We start from the raw sequence: 20,127 nt of genomic DNA on the forward strand, positions 1-20,127 counted from the left end.
GGTCTGAAGAGGAGTTTATGACAGTTACATAACTTTCTCCACATAAGAAGGATTTCAAATGAGATCAAAGAGTCTGGGAAAGATAATCTTATGGGGGAAAAAAGCAGAGATTCTTTGAAGGATAAGTACCATGTTTTCTTTTGAAAGGCACACATTATACAAGGTTATAGGACTACTTTTGTGCCAGAACTTCCAGAGTTCAAATCTTGTATACCACCTATGCATTTTGAAGTCTAGTGAGTAATTTGTATTTTCCTATAGTTAAAGTAGAGATATTATTCATATAGTTCTTCAAAGCACCGATGGAAGACTAAATTTTTTAAATCTGTGATGACTCCTTAATCTGAGGCCAAACTCAACAGACAGTAGCTTCGGTCATACCATGGTCCTCTCCATGCTTCCATGTACTGCTTCCACGGTGGAGGACTGCAAGTGGAGGTCAAGAATCTGCCAAGTCCAAATTAAAGGCTGTCTTCTACACTTTAGTGCACTAACAAATCTTAAAGATAACTTTTGACCACGCCTCACGTTAAAGATAAACTAATCCATGCAAAGGCAGCAGAAGCAGCCGTGAACTTTACTTGATCTCTATTTCTTGAGTCTTGCCAGGAAAACAGGGAAAGACAGTTCAGGGAACCGCCTTTCATCTCTTTGCTGCTCTGTGATCTGCACTTACAGAACACTAGCAGTCCCTCGTAGCAAACGCTCAGTGGAAGCCATGTCGCCAGCCTGGGAAGCCAGTTATTCTCACTTCCCAGCAGTTCTGTACTAAGCAATGATGCGATGCAGCGCTTTGAGGCATCTGTGACTGTAGCTGGCTAGGGTCAAGGGGTATCCTCATGAACTTAAAGCTGCTACACTGTAATTCCTTACATTCTTCCACATGAAAGACAGATTCCGGCCCAGAGATCAAAACAGAGGCCATAAACTTCATGTTCAAAGTACCCACCCCTTGCATAAATAGGCAACCACCTATATGGCTTCACGCATGCAAGAAAATTGCTCATCTCATCTCAGACCATTAAACTTATAAGGGGAAAAAGGAGTTTGGGCAGAGGTGTTGAACCATTTCATTTTTTTTTTTTAAACTCACATATAACTCTATTTCCTGTACATTTGATCTAACGTTCAAAGGCACAATCTTAGGTAAAACTATTCTCTGAAGTTATCACCTGTTGCTTTAAAATGGAAAAAAAAAAAAAGGCTGTCATATGAGAGGATAACTTGTGACGCCACTTTCTGCACGAATTTTGAGGTTAATTATTAATTGTACCTTTTCCTTAGCCATGGCTTACATTTCACTTAAACTGTACCCTTAACATCTGCTTCTTCCTGTATTGACTTTGTGACGCTAACGAGACATCGCTGATACGTGCACATAACTTGCTAAACAGTGGGGAGAAGGGCACGTGACCTGAAACAGCCATTCTTAACGGGAGATGTGATTCCTGCAGTAAGGAACAGCTGACTTACTCAAGTGAGGAGTAGCAGCTTCCCAAATAAAGGCTGTCTCAACCCTGCGGCTTTGCCATCCCGTGTTCCACAGTCTATTGTGAGCTAAACTGGCAAAACAATTTCATTTCCTACATCTGAGAACATGCTAGCTTAAATATGCATGCTGAAGCTGGGCGGTGGTGGTGTGCACCGTCAATCCCAGCACTCAGGAGGCAGAGGCAGGAGGATCTCTGAGTTCAAGGCCAGCCCAGTCTATAGAATGAGTTCCAGGACAGCCAAGGCTACAGAAAGAAATGTGTGTTGAATTACTTTTTTCACTAATGGAGACAAAGACTCTTCAGATGAATCAAAGTCGCCAGATAAAAACATCCAAAGGCGGGTGCAAGTTCGGCTCATGGCTCCCTGCCACTCCCTGCTCTTCTTAATAAGTTCTGACTTCTTCACCTGTACATAATAAGGTGCGTCATATACATATGGGTAAAAAGGTTCACTGCAAAAACCCAGGGCTTTCAGCTCCAACTTCTCTGCAGCTTTACTTGGGTACAGAGTAGAGATAGTTAGGGAGACCTGTTACCAGCTATGAGTCTTGTCAATCTTTTTAAAGGAAACAATTTAGTTTTTATTTTGTGTGCCCCTTCAGAACTATACCTGCCTGCAGGTGGGTTCCATGACCAAAGCTGAATTTTCTGCAACACAATCATGGAAGTTTTAAACACAACTGCTGTTTCTGAAGCAGGATTTTATACTGTTTTAATGAAAACAGATCATATACAAGACAAAATGGAGGTTGGGTGACGGTGGGCAGCTCTGAAAGCGGAAAGGATGTCTGTCTGTCTATCCCTCCCTAGAAACGGTTTTCTAGGCGGTCCCAGAAAAGCAAGGCTGCACTGTAGCAGTGTACTGTGTGAGCCCACCTACAGGGCACTGGTGCTGCCTACAGTACAGGGACTTAACTGCCCACAGTGACCTCTCCAAATGTGACCTCACTGTGTGAAGCCACAGTGTCACTAAGCATTTCAGCCAGCCTCCTATGCTAGGACCAGCTAAAGGGACAGAAACAGCTAAGGCCCTTGGTAGAAGGTACAATGCTTCATCAACCCAGGGGTTCTCAACCTAGTGCTGTGACCCTTCAATACAATCTCTCATGTGTGGTGACTCCCAACCATACTTCATTACTACTTCATAACTGTAAGTTTGCTATTATTATGAATCATAATGTAAATATCTGTGTTTTCCAGTTGTCTTAAGTGACCTGTAGTTGGAGTTTATTATATCCTTCTGAGGTCTTTGATGTGGTTAAAGACTAAATAGTTATAATTTCCTCAGTTAGAATAAAAAATAAGTTAGATATAAAATCTTAGACTCACAAATATAAGATAGATAGGATATCTTCTTTAATATTGTAACTGTAATTCTTGCTTGATAATTGTTTTGTTATATGTAATTGTACTATGTAAAAGTTAAAACCTTCCTAAAAAAAAAGAAAAGGGGAAGTGCTGTGGATATCGCTCTGTGTAAATAAAGTTCTGATTGGCCAGTAGCCAGGCAGGAAGTATAGGCGGGACAAGAGAGAAGAGAATTCTGGGAAGTAGAAGGCTGGAGAGAGACACCGCCAGCCATGAAAAGCAACATGTAAAGACACTGGTAAGCCACAAGCCATGTGGCAAAGTATAGACTAACAGAAATGGGTTAATTTAAGATAGAAGAAGTAGATAACAAGAAGCCTGCCACGGCCATACTGTTTGTAAACAATGTAAGTCTCTGTGTGCTTTCTTGGTTGGGTCTGAGCGACTGTGGGACTGGCGGGTAAGAGAGATTTGTCCTGACTGGGCCAGGCAGGAAAACTCCAACTACAGTGACCCCTATGAAAGAATGGTTCAACTCCAAAGGGGCCACAACTCACAGGTTGAGAACCACTGCACTAAGCCTTTAAAGCCACCTTCTTGCATTTATAGAACTGACTGTGTTTTTTCCTCTGTCCCTATAGGCCAGAAATATTTCTCTGACACCTTTTTAACCACAGTTCTTCTGTGGGTCACCTGATATACACAGTCCTCCATGACTCAGCTCATAAGTTAACCAGAAAACTGAAACTATGGGAACCAAGGGTTAATGGTGGATAATCAAGTATTTTAACTATCTACCAATTATTACTAACTACCGAATGTATGCATGAGTCTAGTACTTGAAAGGGAAAGTTGGTCTTCAGATTCGGATGTTCTAATGTCCTTCCTCTAAAACTTGGTTGACTGGCCACTGGTAGAAACTTGTTAGTCTGAGAGAAGGTAAGCTTTTGCTGCTCATTGTCACACTTGAACATCATTTGAATTTTTTAGAAGCATGTACTATCACTCCATTACCTGTACAACCAAATAGGCATCCAAAAGTCTTAAAAGTTAAACTGTTTAAAAATAAAAATTTTCAGTTGAAATAATGGTAAGCTATTGTTAACAGTGGTTACTCACAGTTGTTAGGTCTGGGTGAAGTTTGTGCTTTACACAGTAGCACAAAGTATAAGATGCAAATTACCGAAAATAGAGAGAGAGAAGCTAGCTTGTATCACAAAACAGGAAGCTTCATGAGCAAAAAATGTTAACTTTCTTCTCTAGTTCTTTTTCCTAAAGGGGCCATTGTATGTATGTTGCTCTGTCCACACAGATGCCAACCCAACGCATCAACCAACTGATATGTTGATTTCCAACCTTCTAAATACTCTACCATGCAATGATTCTTTAAAAGTTCCATTTCTAAAGTTCTCCAATTATAAATCAGTCATTTTATTCTCATGTCCCTTTCAGCACTACCAGGCTTTCTGATTCAAGGAAAAACAGAAATGTGGTTACAATTTAAAATAGTGGAAAGAAATTCCCAGTGATTATGTGAATCACTAGAGTTCTGTGGGGGTGTGCCAAGGGGTGGGACACCTTAGAGACAAGCAGGTAGATAGAATGGATAGAAAACAAAGGTAATAAAAGGCCTGTATGGGGCAGGGAGGAAGACAAGTCAGATGGACATGTATGACACTGCCCTTCTATAGGTCAGAAATGGTTTCAGTAGTGGTAATTACAGATGGTTCCGACAAGAAACTGCAGAAATAACAGTAGAGGAAGGAATGCAGCGGCAGAGGGAAAATCAAGGCAGACATTTTTAAAGTCCTTGATCTAATTGGCCCCTGCTTCCATGCGCTATGAAATCTTATAAGCATTTCACACTCATGTGTCCGGCTACTAGTCAGTGTTCCAAGGAAGAGGAAGAGGTGAATATTTTATGTACTTACCTTCAAGATGGGAGCCATGAAGACTGACAGGCCAGTCAGAATAAACACAAGAGTTCCAGTGACTCTTTGTTCCCTGAAACAACATCAGAGATCACCAATCTACCTCCAGTTTTCACAGACTATCTGAGAAAGACCAAATCAGCATTGGGCAAAAGCATCAAAGATTTTGGTAGAAGGCACTTGAGATCTCAAAAATATCTTATGAATCCAACCTAAGTGGTAACTTTAAAAAAAAAAATCTTAAAACCATTGAACTCAGGAAGAAAAAAAAGTGATTCTTCTAAAGCTTTTGCTCCTTCCAGAACCAAGAAAGAAAAATCACTTGCTCTTGGTCCATCAATTACTAGCTTCTTTGAAGCCCTTATTTTTCAAATAACTTGTGCTGTTGTGTAATTATACCTTCTTTCATGGGAGACAGATATTACATTGTCCCACATTCTAATTAACAAACAACTCAGGGAAATTTCATGAGTGCAATAAATCTCAACAGTCTAATTTCCCAATCTGCACCAACAGAAGCACTTTTTAACAAATATGATACACGTCCAACACCCCCTCCACACCCCCAAGAAAGAATCACCCACTGTTGAGGCATGGGAAATGCTGGCTCTCTTGTGTGAGCCATGCACTGTAGCTCTAGTGAGCAAAGCTTGCTATAACAAAAAACAAAAAACAAAAACAAAACAAAATACTCAATAGTACACAAAGTTCTTCTACCACTAACCTTCACAGCTCCTCTAATTTAATATTTGAGAGTTATAGATCCTCAAGTTCTTATGGGGACAGAAATGAGTTGGAAAATGAGAATTCCTAACTGCTTCATAGAATGCTCGAAATCATGGAAGACTTAAGGGCTCAGAGTTCTATACATGACCGAGACACAGCACTTCTACAGGACTCAGCTGTATACTGAAGAAAATAAATCACTGACATTTTTATGTTGCATCACTTAATACTACAGAAATCAAAAATACTTAGTTTAGTTTCAGAAATAAACTAAGGGCTGGAGAGACAGCTCAGAGGTTAGGAGCACTGGCTGCTCTCCCAGAGGTCCTAAGTTCAATTCCCAGCAACCACATGGTAGCTGACAACCATCTATAATGAGATCTGGTCTTCTGGCATGCAGGAAAAACACTGTATAAATAAATAAATCTTTTAAAAAGTTTTAAAAAAAAAAGAAGTAAACTGAAAGCTACTAGTTATACGTTTTTATTAAAACATCCTTTCTGGCGAGGTATTAGTGGCAAATGCCTTTACTCCCAGTACTTGGGAGGCAGAGGTAGGCAGATCTCTGAGTTTGAGGACAGACTGGTCTACACAGCAAGTATCAGGACAGTCAGGGTTACACAGAGAAACCCTGTCTCTAAAAACCAAAGCCAAACAACAACAAAAAAGTCCTTTGTGGAAAAGATAATTTAGTAATAAAGTAACTATCACATCCATCCCATCCCCAGATTATGTCCACCTCCATATGACTGAGACAAAGATGGGTACATGTGGGCTTTCTAGGGCCATCATCCTGTGACAACGCACCTCACTCCCAGAAACTTTGGTTGCTCTCCAGGTGCAGAAGTCTCTGTCTCCATCTTCAGACTGTCGATGTGAGCAATAGAGATGACAGTAGCAGCCACATACCAGGGGAGAGCCATGAAGGAGCACACCACCATGAGGATGGCCACCCAAAACAGGTCCAGGTGATAACCAGCTCCCTTCTGCAGAAAGAAGTCACAGCGTGGGGACATAGAGCACTCATAATTATCCTCTAGCTGGCTTTAGGCACTGGCATTATGATTAACAAAAGAAGCTTGTTCTGCTTGATAAAAACATCTCTTAGAAGGAAGCCCTTGGAGAAGGGATTTCCCTTCCGCATAATACTCCTCCAACACACAGCCATCTCCTCTGGCTGTGCAGATAATACACTATTGTAATTCTGAATAATTAATTTAGATATATGTCCACTTCTCTTAGTATCTACTCATTATAAATTAACCCTTTCTGCATCCAATTTGGTAACACCCCCCACCCCTAAAAAAAGAAGGTAGGAGCCTTATTTGGAGAGTTACTGGGACCATTCAATGAAGTAACCACAACGAAGGACTTACAAGGGTGGAGCTGTTCCGTGGTATCCGCTCATTGAGGGGGGCAGGTCAGAGCGGTAGCGGCTGTTAAAAGTAGTATGACCAGTGCCTGAAAAGCAACAGACCTTCTTCTCTGTGTGACAGTGTTTAACAGGAAGCTACTTAGGATGCTACTAGGTGTATATAAAGACCCCCTAAACAATCCTGTGATGGCATGTAGATAATCATCTCTCACTTCACATAGTCCATGAGAATAGCTGTTTAACCACTTACTAGCCACCATCACTAAAGCAAAGAATACTCCCTTAATCAAAATAGACTGATTTTGAACACCACCCTGTGGTCACAATAACATTCACTGACTGGACGAGCAGACAATGCGACAACAGTTCTAGCTCCTTTACTCACTAAATAAACACTGTTCACATGTCTCCAGTGTTTTTTCTGTGGTTATATTTCTCTGTTCTATTTATGAAGAAATCAAAGGCTCATACCCCTGTGGAGCCCAGGAAACTAGAGCTGCCCATTCTCACAGCATGAGGAGAGCAGTACCAAGAGCCAGACTATGGCTGATCCAAGAGAATAGAGAGGCTGCCCTCGGAGATGGGGATGTGATTTACACCATCAACCCAGGGAGTGTTATCATTCAGATCCTGTTACACTTTGTCAGAACACCACTCTCCTCTAAGAGAAGCACCAAGCTTGCACCCATGGCTTACACACAAGGCCCATATTCTCCAAGAATGCATAGCAGGCAGGAGAGCTGGCATAGAAACAAAGGCATGTTCTCATAAAGCCAGGTTTGACTGGGAGCAGACCTCCACTCATGAGACAAATGTTAATGTACATGTAGAGAAGCAGCCTGCTTTAGGCTATGATTTGAAAGTGGAATACATCAGAAGAAGAGAAGGCAAATATGGGGTGGGATGACATAAATTTATTCTATAATAACCAAAGAAGTAAGTATCATGATATAGTTGAGATCACAGTCATTCATTTTCTCAACAAATAATTGCCCGGCAACTTAGTACCAGGCATGATTCTAACTGCTGCTGACACATCTATGAACAAGCGAACAAAAACCCTCTTCTTGTGGAGCTTCCCCTACTGTGCAAGGCAATAATGAACATCCATTTTAAAAGCTTCTTGAGAGGAACCAGAATAACTTGGTTTGCACTGGGCATAAGATAGGATACCACTGGAGGGCTTTCAGTAGGGGAGTGATATGATTGCTCTGTTCTAAGCATGGTGGCTACTGTGTTATGAACAAATTGAATAGGGTTGAGGACAGCAGGACCAGTGAAGAGGCAGATGCCACAGTTCGTTTAAGAGATTATGGTGATGAAGACAGAGGTGGTTGGATTCCAACTGTACACTGAGAATTGCCCTCTCCTACCAGTGTTTATGTCTATGATGCTGCTGCAGGGCCATTTAGGATCTGGCCTATGGTAGGAGGACTAATGTCTACAGCCCTGACTTTCCTGACCCTGCCCCCTTTGAATTCTACACCAACACCACATTCAGCCACATGAGAATCCTTCACTATGTTTCCCTCATTAATGCCTTTTGTGTCACTCATGTGAACATCTACCTGGCATAGGTCCCCCTCTTCTTCTTGGCTCAGTCTCACTTATTGAAGACTGAAACTGGCTTTCCTGGTAGTTTAAAGACACTGAGTCCAGAGATGCAAAAAGCCCAATAGATTTATGTCGTCAAATGTTAACATGCAAGGCTTGCTAACGTTCAAGACTTACTATGTCTAGGTCAATGTCCTTTAGACTACTAAAGTCTATAGACACAATGTTGAAGAGATGGTAAAAGCTTTGCCCCAAGCTATTGCTATAAACTCTTTCAATGCCAACACTTGCCTTAGAGAAGCCATTTCTACAAACCAGCTCAGATGTGCATGAAAGCAAGCCTCTCCCAAAAGCATGCCTTAGCTAGAAGCACCTGGATGGCTCAGGTTGAGTGGAAATAAAATAATGTGCAAATACTGGTACCCTTTTTCTAAAAACTGTAAGAAGGATGGGAAACAGAAATATTCAAAAATAGCCTAAAACTTATCCACTCCTTATGCCCTCCCCATTGCTACTGGCTTTTCTAGAATCTCTTGGAGTATACATACAGTAAGCTCATTTCACCCAGTTCTCCCATCCATCCTCACTGCTGCAAGGGTGAGAGTTTCAAATGCAATTCTTCAAACTTGCATTCTGTCACCCAACTTATCATAAGTTAAAGTCCATCTTCTTCATTCCGGTCTTAGCTCAACCTGCCCCCATTCCTTTGCATGGACCAGCACCCTTCAGCCCTTCTTCAGGCTGCCATCACCACAGGCTGTTACTCCCGTCCCTTCACAACTGACTGTCTTCACAGGCTAATCTTTAAACATCGTAATCAATACGTGACACTTCTCTGATCAAAATCTTTCAGTGGCTTCCAGTTTTCACTTAATACAATAATAATAAAAACTAAACAGTATAAAACTATCTGTAAGGATATGCACGGGCATTTATTTTTATAACTATGGGCCACTCCACACTCTGGCCAACAAGAGATTTCTGAATACCAAAACTTGGGCAAAGAGGTACAACTGGCCACCCTGGACAGAGACCAGACATACTGACAAACTGCTGTCAGTACACAGAAGATCCAGCTGCCAACAGGACTGTTCAAACAGGCACAAACACTGAAGCTGACGAGCTTTGTGTTGTGTGATCTGAGCCTACTCCTTGTGACCTCAACTTGAGTCACTTGCTCCATTGGTCTGCTCTCTGCCTCTTGATACAAGAGGCTCCTTCTCACTCTGGGGCTTTTGTAAGGCAAACTATTATGGAATAAACATTTATTGAAGACTTATTCTGTACTAGGCCCTGTCTTCAATTAAACAATGAGTGAGACAAACACCCATGCTTACAGAGGATGCAGGTGACTAGCTGAAGTGAGGCACACAAACAAGTGACCTGCTGCCTGCAGGATACAAGGCACAAAGGAAAACCGGGTCAGCTCTAACCTTGACGCTTCCTTCCGGGAAGAGACCAGATATTAAAACAGTTTTACCTTCAGCATTCAGCACAAGTGTCTGGTATATAAGAAGCAATCTAAAAATGTCCTTGACTTCATGACTATAAACCCAAAGGATGTTCTATCTTCTGAAACTGCAAAGTATTTTAAGCACCAAACAGAAATGGTCTCTTTGAAACCTCATATCCCTCTCTAATACAGAACAAAAATAATTTAGGACTAAGTCCACAAAAAAAAAAAAAAAAATCAAAATAGAAAAGAAAAAGACCAGAAGCCTAATGTTCAGATGTGGTACAAAGATGACAAAAAACAAAGATCTGGGAGTCATACACAGACATGGGACAAGCCTCCATCATGGTGGGAACATACAGGATTTGGGTCACGAACAATGCCCCACCAGGAGGTCTCAGATGAGCATGAGAAGACTCAGGTTTTCAGGTTTGCATAAAAAATAAAATGAACTCTAAAGAGAAATTCACGGAAGTTTGGAAACGATACTAAAAACACGAGGATGAAGTGTTTCAATGCGTCTCATCCACATGGGGCTGTAAACCATGGAGGCAGCCACTTGGAGGAGTGGGGATGGGCTTGCACATTCTTGAGTTAGCATCTCTCTCACACAGTGTCATAAACCTGAGAACCATGCGACCAAGATAATAAAACATGTCAGTTATGTGTGTTTATTGAGGCTAACATGGAATTGTGTGTGGTGGGCCACATAAAAGCTGGCGAGAAGAATAAACCATGGGGCTTACTTGGAAAATATTTTGGCTGAGAAGTAGGGAATGAAGTAATTGCACAAAGCACTGTATGAGCCACCATGTGACCACTGGCTCAGCATAATATAAATCACTAAGAAAAAACAAAAAGCAAGGGCAATAAAAATTACATTAGGGGTGAAAGAAGGTGTCGCTGGGGGTTTTATATTTAGAAATGCTTAAAGGATGGAGCTGCTTTTAATGGACAGCGATGACTGAGGAGTGAGGAATAGATAGATCTTCCAGCCTACAGCACCAACAGAACTGTGAGAGTCAAGAAACCAAAACCATTTAAACAGAGCACTGGCCAGCACTTGCAACAAAGTGTTTTAAATCTAGGTTGACATTGTTTTACAAGGTTCTTTGAATGTCAGGCTGGGAGAAACAGATAGTCAGGTTTGGACGGCCAAGGTGCTTTAGACGTAGGACCAACCTGTAAGAATGTCACTTTTAGAACAAAAAAATAATGTGTTTGAAGAAGTGAGGGAGGTTGGTTCTGATGCTTCAACGGCTAAACTCTTACAAAAATCTAGCTTGAAATGATAGTACTGGATCCAAGATTATGATAACAGGGACAGAAATGAAAAATACAGAACAAGGTAAAGTTTGGGAGCTATTTTCTTAGTTAAAAATAAGCCATGAAAATATCATATTTAAATGAAGTGTTCCACCACGAAGTACGTCATAGGAAAGTGACTGCCAGGATCTTATGATATTTATCTCTAGATAATGGCCCTAAATGATTTCTGCCTCCTGTACATAACTCTTGAAGTCACTGTTTGGGGGAAGCCTATCTCTAGCTTTGCAGCCTGAAGCTGGCTCTGCTCCAGCCTCTGACAGTGACAGGAAATGACCTTGGAGAAGTACTCGACCTGGAGGAACCGGGCTTACTTTGGAGTACTCTGCAGGTAGGATAAAGGGCATAACTACCCCAAATGGCCCCCAGAGAGCCAAGAGTCATGGTGTTGCTATCTCAGTGTGGGGTTGTTCGGCAGAGCGGGAAGGTAGAGGTCATCTCAGCTGGAGCCACGTGTCACAGAACCAAAGCCAATGCCACCCCAAGCATATTGCCCTCAGCGCTGCAGTGTCTGCACCTCTCTTGCTGCCTCGGGTTTTCCTTTTGAACCAAGTTCATAGCAGTTAGTGTCTTTTACAATTTTAGGCAGATTCTCCAATTTGTATATCCCATAGCTCTCATTTCCTAGCAAAAAATGAGAACAAAACCATTTCCAGAGAGCAAAGTCTTTGATTCACGATGAAACGTCAACCAGTGGCATTGGATTTGTGACACATGACTGGCATTCACACCATTACCACCATTAAGGAAAAGAATAGTTTCAAGTAAACAATATTAAAAGGGACAGAAACTCATTTTTTGTATACCCATGTCTCATTTTAAACACATTCTCAAGTTTCCTACAATGCATAGGGAAATAAAATGCTTATCTATTTTATCCATCCTAAATACTCTGAATTCTCAATTATCAATAAGAAAATTTGATGAGCACTAAAATAATAGAAACTCGCCTCTAAACGTACACACCAAAATTTTGCCAGTGAAAGATAAAAATTTAAATTGGGTTTCCAATATTTTCAGATTAAAAATGCATTAGTCCAAGTCTATGTTTAGCCTTTCCATAAAATAACCAACACTCAGACCTCTCTAATACAAAATAGAGTCCATGGGGAGCTGTGTATCTCTCAGTCTTCCCAATGAGCATAATGTCAGATAAGGAAGAATCTCCAAGGACACTCTTAAACATAAACCTGCAATTGACTTTGTGACTGGAATTTACATTATCTATGTGGCTTAGGAAAGCCCAAGCTAAAAATAGAGTTTAAATTGGTTGTGGCTTTATTCTTTTAACCTTTCCTTCCTTGTATATGTGTATCTTTATGCATATATTAAGGGATGAATTGACAGAGAGAGAGATGGATAGATAGGCAGATAAATTTTATATATCTCATGGATAATGTACTTACAATATGAAATCTATACCTTTCCAAGTTTCTGAATCCAGTGACCATGTAAAGAGAATGCTGAAGACAATAGAGCATAGTATAGACACTGTGGGGAAACAATCACCAATATAGACTGTGGTATTTTTCAAAATTTTATTTTCTAGAAATGGCTGGGAAATATCCCCCATGTAAGGTGCTAACATTTTTATTTTTAATGTGGTTTGCCATTCTACATTCGAAGATGGATTCCTTCTTCCACATCCCCTAGCATGAGTGACTATGACTTCTTTAGCTAATTGATTAGGGTCAAGTGAGGAAGCAAAGCTAACAGTTGCAGGTGTAGCCAGGAAATTTTTTGCCATCTTGCACTTCTTAACTCATGGAAATCAGCTGCCAAGGAATAGGTGTAAATACCATGCTGTGAGAAGTTCAAGCCTCATAGAAAAGCCCTGGAGGATAAGATGCTGTGTGGTGAGGTGGGGTAGCATGAAAGAGGCATACATATCACCATGTGTGCGACGGTGCATGAGCATGCTGCATGGGGAAAAATGGACACCGAGAAGGCAGACACCTCATGGAAAAACAACATGTCGAACACGTAAGTCACATACACAAGTGAGGAAGGGACTATGGACAATAAGCCCAGTTGAGATGTTAGGTGACACCATCCAATACTATTTAATTTCAATACCAAGAGAGATTTCAAGCAAGAACTGCCCTGCAGAAGAACCAGTGAACCCACAGAATAAAAACTAATAATAATCCATTTCTGTTGTTTTAAAAGCCATACTTAGGTGTTCAATAGCTTGTTAGTGGCAAAACAATGCCATAGAAAGAGCAACAAACAACCTTATTGTGCTGAACAAATTTGAAAAGAAAGAAAATAAAGAGTGGTGAATGGAAAAATCTATAGACTTCAAGGTTCATAAATATTTTAAAATGACAAGTGTATAAATGGCATTTGGGTCCTGATTTAAACAAACAAACTCTATGTTTAAAGTTTTTTATATTGGGCTGGTAAAATGCTTGTCATGGAAGAGTGAGGACCCAAGTTCAATTCCTATATTCAGTTGTAAAGTTTTTCACAAAATAATAGATTGATAATTTTTACATGTTCTCAAGGGGAAACAATCACATAAAGAAACATGCTCTCTCCTTGCTTCTGTCCCCAACCTATAACAAGTGAATTGTTTAGGCAGAGAAGAATTTAATGAACTTTGGTAATATCAGATTTTTGAAATAAGTTTGGAGGGTCTGGAGAGATGGCTCAGTGGTTAAGAGCCCCTCCCCCTCCTTATCCAGGGGACCTAAGTTCAGTTCCTAGCACCCAGTCAAGTGGCACACAATTGCCTGTAATTTCAGCTCCAGGGAATCCTAATGCTCTCTTTTGACCTTTGCAGACACCCACACACATGTGACATACATTCACACAGGCACATATATAGATAAACATAAATCAAAACAAGATGGCAAGAAGGAAGATTTGTCCCCATTGCACTTCTTAGTTATTTGCTCAGAGAATTAGCGTCTTAGAATATGAGACTCAGAGCTGGACACTGTAAAGCATTGGATAAAGGCCTGAAAATGGGCTGTAGTTCTGTCGTGGGAGCAAGGCATAAACACATCAGCAGTCAAACAACACTCTTCAAATTGAAAATGTGTCATCGTATCTCATCTTATAAATAATACAATACAGTTATGTTAATGGGAGTTCCCTCAATGATAATCCAAAATCAGGGCCTTATTTTATATCAGTGTCCACCTCAAGTTTTTATTCTGTAAAATTCTGCATTCTGACCTCCAGCATTCGTTGGGAATATGCATCAGTCATTCTCATGCTTCCGTAATTTCCCTTCTATTGAAATACAAGGCAGTCTTCATTTGTACCCTTCCTCATGACTGAATGTGCCAGGTAATCACTGAATCCCATACCACTATTTCCCTTAGGATTTCAGAGGCTGTCCAGGAAGCTCTCCTCTTGACCACCCTCTGTGCCAAAAAGTCAACACAGGCAAGGCCTTCAATTAGAGTCCTGACTGCCACCTACCCAGACCTTCTGGAATGATTCGCACTGTGTGGAGTTCATCACTGCTTTCTTTCCCCCAAAACCTTCAAAATGGAAGCATCTCCTCTTTAATGAAAATTTCAGTTCTCTTCTATTCCCAGTTGTATGAGTTATAAGATTTACTTCTTCCTCACCCTCATCTACAGCTCTAACAGGACAATTTATCTCTACCTGGCACGTTTCTACACTCACATGCTTTACCCTCTCTGGATTTTCCCTTCGGCCATTCTGTGTGATTCTAATACATTTTCACACTTCACTTATGTGGTGACAGTGAAAAGGTAATGAATGAGTTAATATATGAAAATGACCTGGTTCATAGTCAGCAACCATTAAGTTTTAAACTCTTTTTACTTTTATTATTCCTCTCTCATCCCCTACATGGAATTTTTGAAATTTTGTGTGACCTAAAGTGACCTAAAGTAGCATAAGATGTGGAGAAAATTTACCCACTATAGTAACAAATTAGGCAGCCCTCTTGAAAGATAATCTACACCACTAAAACATTTTCTTTGAGCTCATGACAATGCCACTAAACCAATGTTTGCAAACCCTAAAATATAAGAATAAAAATGTCCTCCATACTTTATGGTCTGTAATATCCTGAGATGAATCTTTTTTTCTTAAGATTATTTATTTATTTATTTATTTATTTATTTACTTACTTACTTACTTACTTACTTACTTATTTATTTATTTATTTATTTATTTATTTATTTATTTATTTATTATGTACACAGAAGAGGGTGCCAGATCTCATTACAGATGGCTGTGAGCTACCATGTGGGTGCTGGGAATTGAACTCAGGACCTTTGGAAGAGCAGTTGGTGCTCTTAACCTCTTGAGCCATCTCTCCAGCCCCTGAGATGAATCTTTTAAGGAAGGGGGGTGGTATGAATGCTTACCAACAGCTTGTAACTAGATATCTGAAAAATCTTTAATAATAAATCTTTGCTCATCCCATAGCACTGAGAATTGATATGATTAAAGAGATGGAAATATCAATTACTCTGACATGATCTGGTCATTATATACTGTCTACATGTTTCAAATTGTCACATTAAACCCATAAACAGATGTAATCAAGTGTGTGTGTGTGTGTGTGTGTGTGTGTGTGTGTGTGTGTGTGTGTGTACAGTAGTAGGAATGGAACCTAGAGCCTTGCAATATAGATAAGCACTCAATCACCTAGCTACCCACTTCCTAGCCCCTAAAAATTTCTTGGAAATGACAAAAATCTGAGTTTATTTAACAGAGAGCAGGTGTCTTAATTAAATCTTTGATCAGTATGTCTTCTGAAGGTGGTTACTACACCCAAATCAGAAGTGGGAAGACTGACACATATACCCTTTCCTCTACAGTGACAGAAACACAAATTGAAACATCTTCCTCATATTTAAGGGAGTGCATCCTGAGATATTACACCAAGGACCTTGTCAACAAAACAGATCTTTGTATGATTTTTCATTATAGGTTAACTCTCAATAAAGCTCTCTTGGTTTTGAATCAATAGACATTGTCAGGAAACTAAGAAGTCAGTAGAAGGCAATGTCCACCACTTTTAGGGGTGCTTACCTTGAGCTTATGTTCTTTCCTGTTTACAATCACAGCGGTGATTTGCTGGTCCATGAAAATCAGAATGGTGACTAACAAGGCTGGGATAGCGGCAGCAAGGCACACCCACCAGGGGTTTCCTCCAAACGGTGGGACAAACCAACCCCGGTTAGGACTTGTTGGCTAAAAGCAAAGAGAGAAATTTTTTCAGAACAATGTTAATATATGTTATGTAGTTAAAGAAATATTTAATTTTTGGAGGATCAACATATTAAGAAGTAGAAACAGTCACACAGTCTGGAGGAAAAGATTATTTAACAGACGTCTACCCAGAAGGTGTCATTTTTGAGTCAATCCCTAAATGAAGTGAAAACTAGGGGCTATCAGAAAAGTAAGGGGCGACACTGAGAATACATAAAATGAGTTGAGATAAAGCATCAGGTGGGAAAAGAAAAGATAACATTTGAGGGACACAGAAGAAAACCAATATTCCATGATGAGGTAACCAAGTAACTACAAAGCCGCCGGGTGGTGGCGGTGCACGCCTTTAATCCCAGCACTCAGGAGGCAGAGCCAGGCGGGTCTCTGTGAGTTCAAGGACAGCCTGGGCTACAGAGTGAGTTCCAGGAAAGGTGCAAAGCTACACAGAGAAACCCTGTCTCGAAAAACCAAAACAAAAAACAAAAAAAAAAACCAAAAAAATTACAAAGCCATCACAAATTCTGTTCAAATTTTAGCATTGAACAGAAGTTGTTTCTACTTCCACCAAATAAATGGCTTCACAACACATACAAAGCTATTATTTTACATGGTATTGCTGAACTAATTGAAACACTTACATCTCTTATTTTACTAGTGAAAATTACCCAGAAATGATTAAATCCCCAGAACGTTTTCAGAAAACCAGAGAAAATTGTCATTTTCCCGCTTCCAGTGGGTTGTATATGCCTGCTACAGAAAGCGAATGTTCTATTATTTCTTACTTTAAGAAAAGCATATAAATGTAAATATAATACTATTTATGAATTTGTTGCTCCTTTTTTTTCTTTCTTTTTCTTTTTCTTTTTTAGACAGGATTTTATTCTACAGCCTAGGCTGGCCTGGAATTGCCTATGTAACACAGGCTGGCCTTGAACTTATAGCAATCCTCCTGCCTCAGTCTCCTGAGTGTGAGACTTATAGGCATTAATACAAGCCCTGGATGCATGTCCTCTCTCCTTTTAGAATCCATCTTCATACTACCTGTACCACACACTGTGAGCTTGTAAGACAAGATATTTCATCTTGCTTTAAGCATGTCAACGCCCTAGCATGGAGTCTGGATCCAAGCAAACATTTAGAAAATACTGATTTAAATGCATTACTTATGAAATTAACTAGAATTTATCTTTGCTAATGACTATGATATTATGCCAAATTTATTCTTTACTGTCATGCATGTGTGTATGCATGCACATCCCTTTCTTATTAACTGGTTATTTAAAACTGCCATCAGCTTAATAATAATTGACATTACTATCTCAGTAGTGAAGAAGAGAGATTAAAGAATTGTTCTAGAAAATAAGTTAAATCTTGTAACAGAAAACTACAGAGAAATATAACTATGAATGACTGACATTTGTTTTATACATTACACACACACACACACACACACACACACACACACATACACACACTCACACACATAATTCTCCTGTATTCTTTGCAACAATTAAACTTCATATTATAAGTGTTCCTAGCAGGTATTTTGGCAGGAGGGAAAGACCCCTAAGTTAGAATGTGAAGGCTTGAATTCTACCTTCACAGCTTGCCCCCACTACTTAAAAAGTGATAGGCATTTCACTTAGTGTTTATGAGCATTAGTGGTTTATAGAACAGCCATGATGCTATCTATGTGTGCCCTCCCCAGAAACACTACATGAATCAGGCCAATCAGGTCTCTAAGAGTATCTGAAATACCCTAAAATATATAAGGAAGAGTTAGGTCACGCTATATGCTGTTTTAAAATAAAAGTCAATAAAGCACAAACCCTGAATTGATCTTAACTGTGGCATTTAATTTTAGTGAAGAAACTAGACCAACTCTAAATGAGCCTAGTGAGGGATGACTTTTGAGGGGAAAAGGCTAATTATGCACAACTAACTGAAGTAAATCCACAATAAACTACATTAGGGGAAAAGAAAGAAAGCCATAGGGTTTGAGGACCAAGCAAGAGAGACAACCACTCACCTTGAACTCGCTTGGCACAATTAGTTTAGGCGTGTCCACACCTACCAGGGCATCTACTACACAGAATATGAGGATAGACAAGATAATGGCAAAATCACTGATCAGTTTTCTTGCCTGGAAAAATAAAAAAAGAAACAAAGGATTATTTAGTACCAGACATGTAGGGCCAGTGACTATGTTTGAAGTGAAAAAGAATTAGATGTTTACTAACAATTTATCAACAAATTATCCTCTGGCCAGACATAGGAAAGATCCCTCAAATGGGATATATCCTTTGTCCTATGTACAACATGAAAGACATTTGTATAAGAATAAAATCTAAGCACACATTACACAATGAAATAGAACTCAGTTTATTTGGAAAGTAGTGCTATAAGTAATAAATAAAAAAAGAGTGCCTTAGTCACTCTTCAATTGCCGTGAAGAGAACCATGATCAAGGCAACTATTGCAGAATAAAGCATTTAATCAGGGGCCGGCTTATTGTTTTGAAGATTAGTCCATTGTCATCACAGGCACACAGGCAGGCATGGTGGTGGTGAAGTAGCTGAGAGTTCCACATCTGTAGATCTAGATCTGTAGGCAGAAAGAAAAAGACTGGGCCTGGCATGGGCTTTTGAAATCTCAAAGCCCACCCCCAGTGACACGCTTCCTCCAAAAAGGCCACACACACCTTTGTCAACAAAGCATTCTAGTCCTTAGAATGCTTTCAAACAGTTCCATTTCCTGGTGACTATGCATTCAAATATATGAGCCTATGGGGCCCATTCTTATTCAAACCACCATGAAGTAGTTTGAGAATGGCACAGACCTATCAGCAGAAGATTCCAAGTTCCAATCCACTGATCAAAATCAGTATCAAGAGCCATAGTACAGTCCAGATATGGTATGTAGAAACTAAAGACTACACAAGCTTTGTCTACAAAAGCATCCCTTGTTGGGCTAGGACTGAAATGATCCTTGATGTAAGGAATCTCTTCATTGCTAAAGTGCCATCAATATTATTTGGTCATTCAATGTCCTAAGTGCCTCCTCTGGTCAGGACGAGGTCCGAGCATTAAACCCTGTGATTTCCTATGAAGAGGTACAGAGTGACTATTTACAAGTCATTAAGAGAAGCACAGGACTTTTTGGTTTTATCTGGGTGTCCCTGGAGCTACTAGGGGCACTACTAGGGGCCAATTAGCTTAACTAGAACAGACAACTGAGTTTCTTACAGGAGACATGTCACTGGATTGTTCGTCAAGAACTACTCAGTTCTTAATATTTTGCTTGGTAGTAAGAACATCTTAGTGAGTAAAATGGAAATAATCCATGTCTTCATGAAACTCCAAGCTATCTTACATCCAACAAAGCTTGCTCCTATGTAGAATTAGGGTTGACTTCAGTATCAAGCTATCTCAAAGCAAATGGTCAGTTTTCTGGTGCTGCTAGATGGACTGGGGAAGTGTATAGTTCTCAAGACAATGGGATCCAGAAAGTGAAACTACTTCCATGTGTTCAGTAGGAGCTGAAGCAAGGAATGGAAATTACATGAGATGCAGCATGCTTGAAGATATTCAGGGCTTAATTCTTAGGCTTTATCAGGTGTGCTAGCTAGCAGTCAGATCAAAGATGCTTCCTCTGGTTGGTAATTCTTCATCTTCCAGAAGGTCAGATTCTGCTAGCTTGAGTTTGCTCAAGAAGTACACACCATGAGAGAAAAGACCAGCTATTAGGGATGGGTTC

General features: G+C 40.0%; 1 protein-coding gene across 2 annotated transcripts in view; it reads right to left on the bottom strand.

Annotated features, from left to right (window-relative positions):
* Positions 1-20,127, bottom strand: part of Slc4a4 (solute carrier family 4 member 4) — a 319,163-nt gene that overhangs the window by 17,649 nt on the left and 281,387 nt on the right. For both annotated transcript variants that reach the window (XM_036200218.1, XM_036200219.1), the window contains exons 17-20: positions 18,401-18,514; positions 16,192-16,353; positions 6,266-6,444; positions 4,733-4,805 (exon numbers count right to left, since the gene is read on the bottom strand). In XM_036200218.1, the coding sequence (XP_036056111.1) occupies positions 4,733-4,805; positions 6,266-6,444; positions 16,192-16,353; positions 18,401-18,514 (528 nt within the window). The remainder of the gene's footprint in view (positions 1-4,732; positions 4,806-6,265; positions 6,445-16,191; positions 16,354-18,400; positions 18,515-20,127) is intronic.

The sequence above is a fragment of the Onychomys torridus genome, chromosome 10 (genome assembly GCF_903995425.1).
Source record: "Onychomys torridus chromosome 10, mOncTor1.1, whole genome shotgun sequence".
Lineage (NCBI taxonomy): Eukaryota > Metazoa > Chordata > Mammalia > Rodentia > Cricetidae > Onychomys > Onychomys torridus.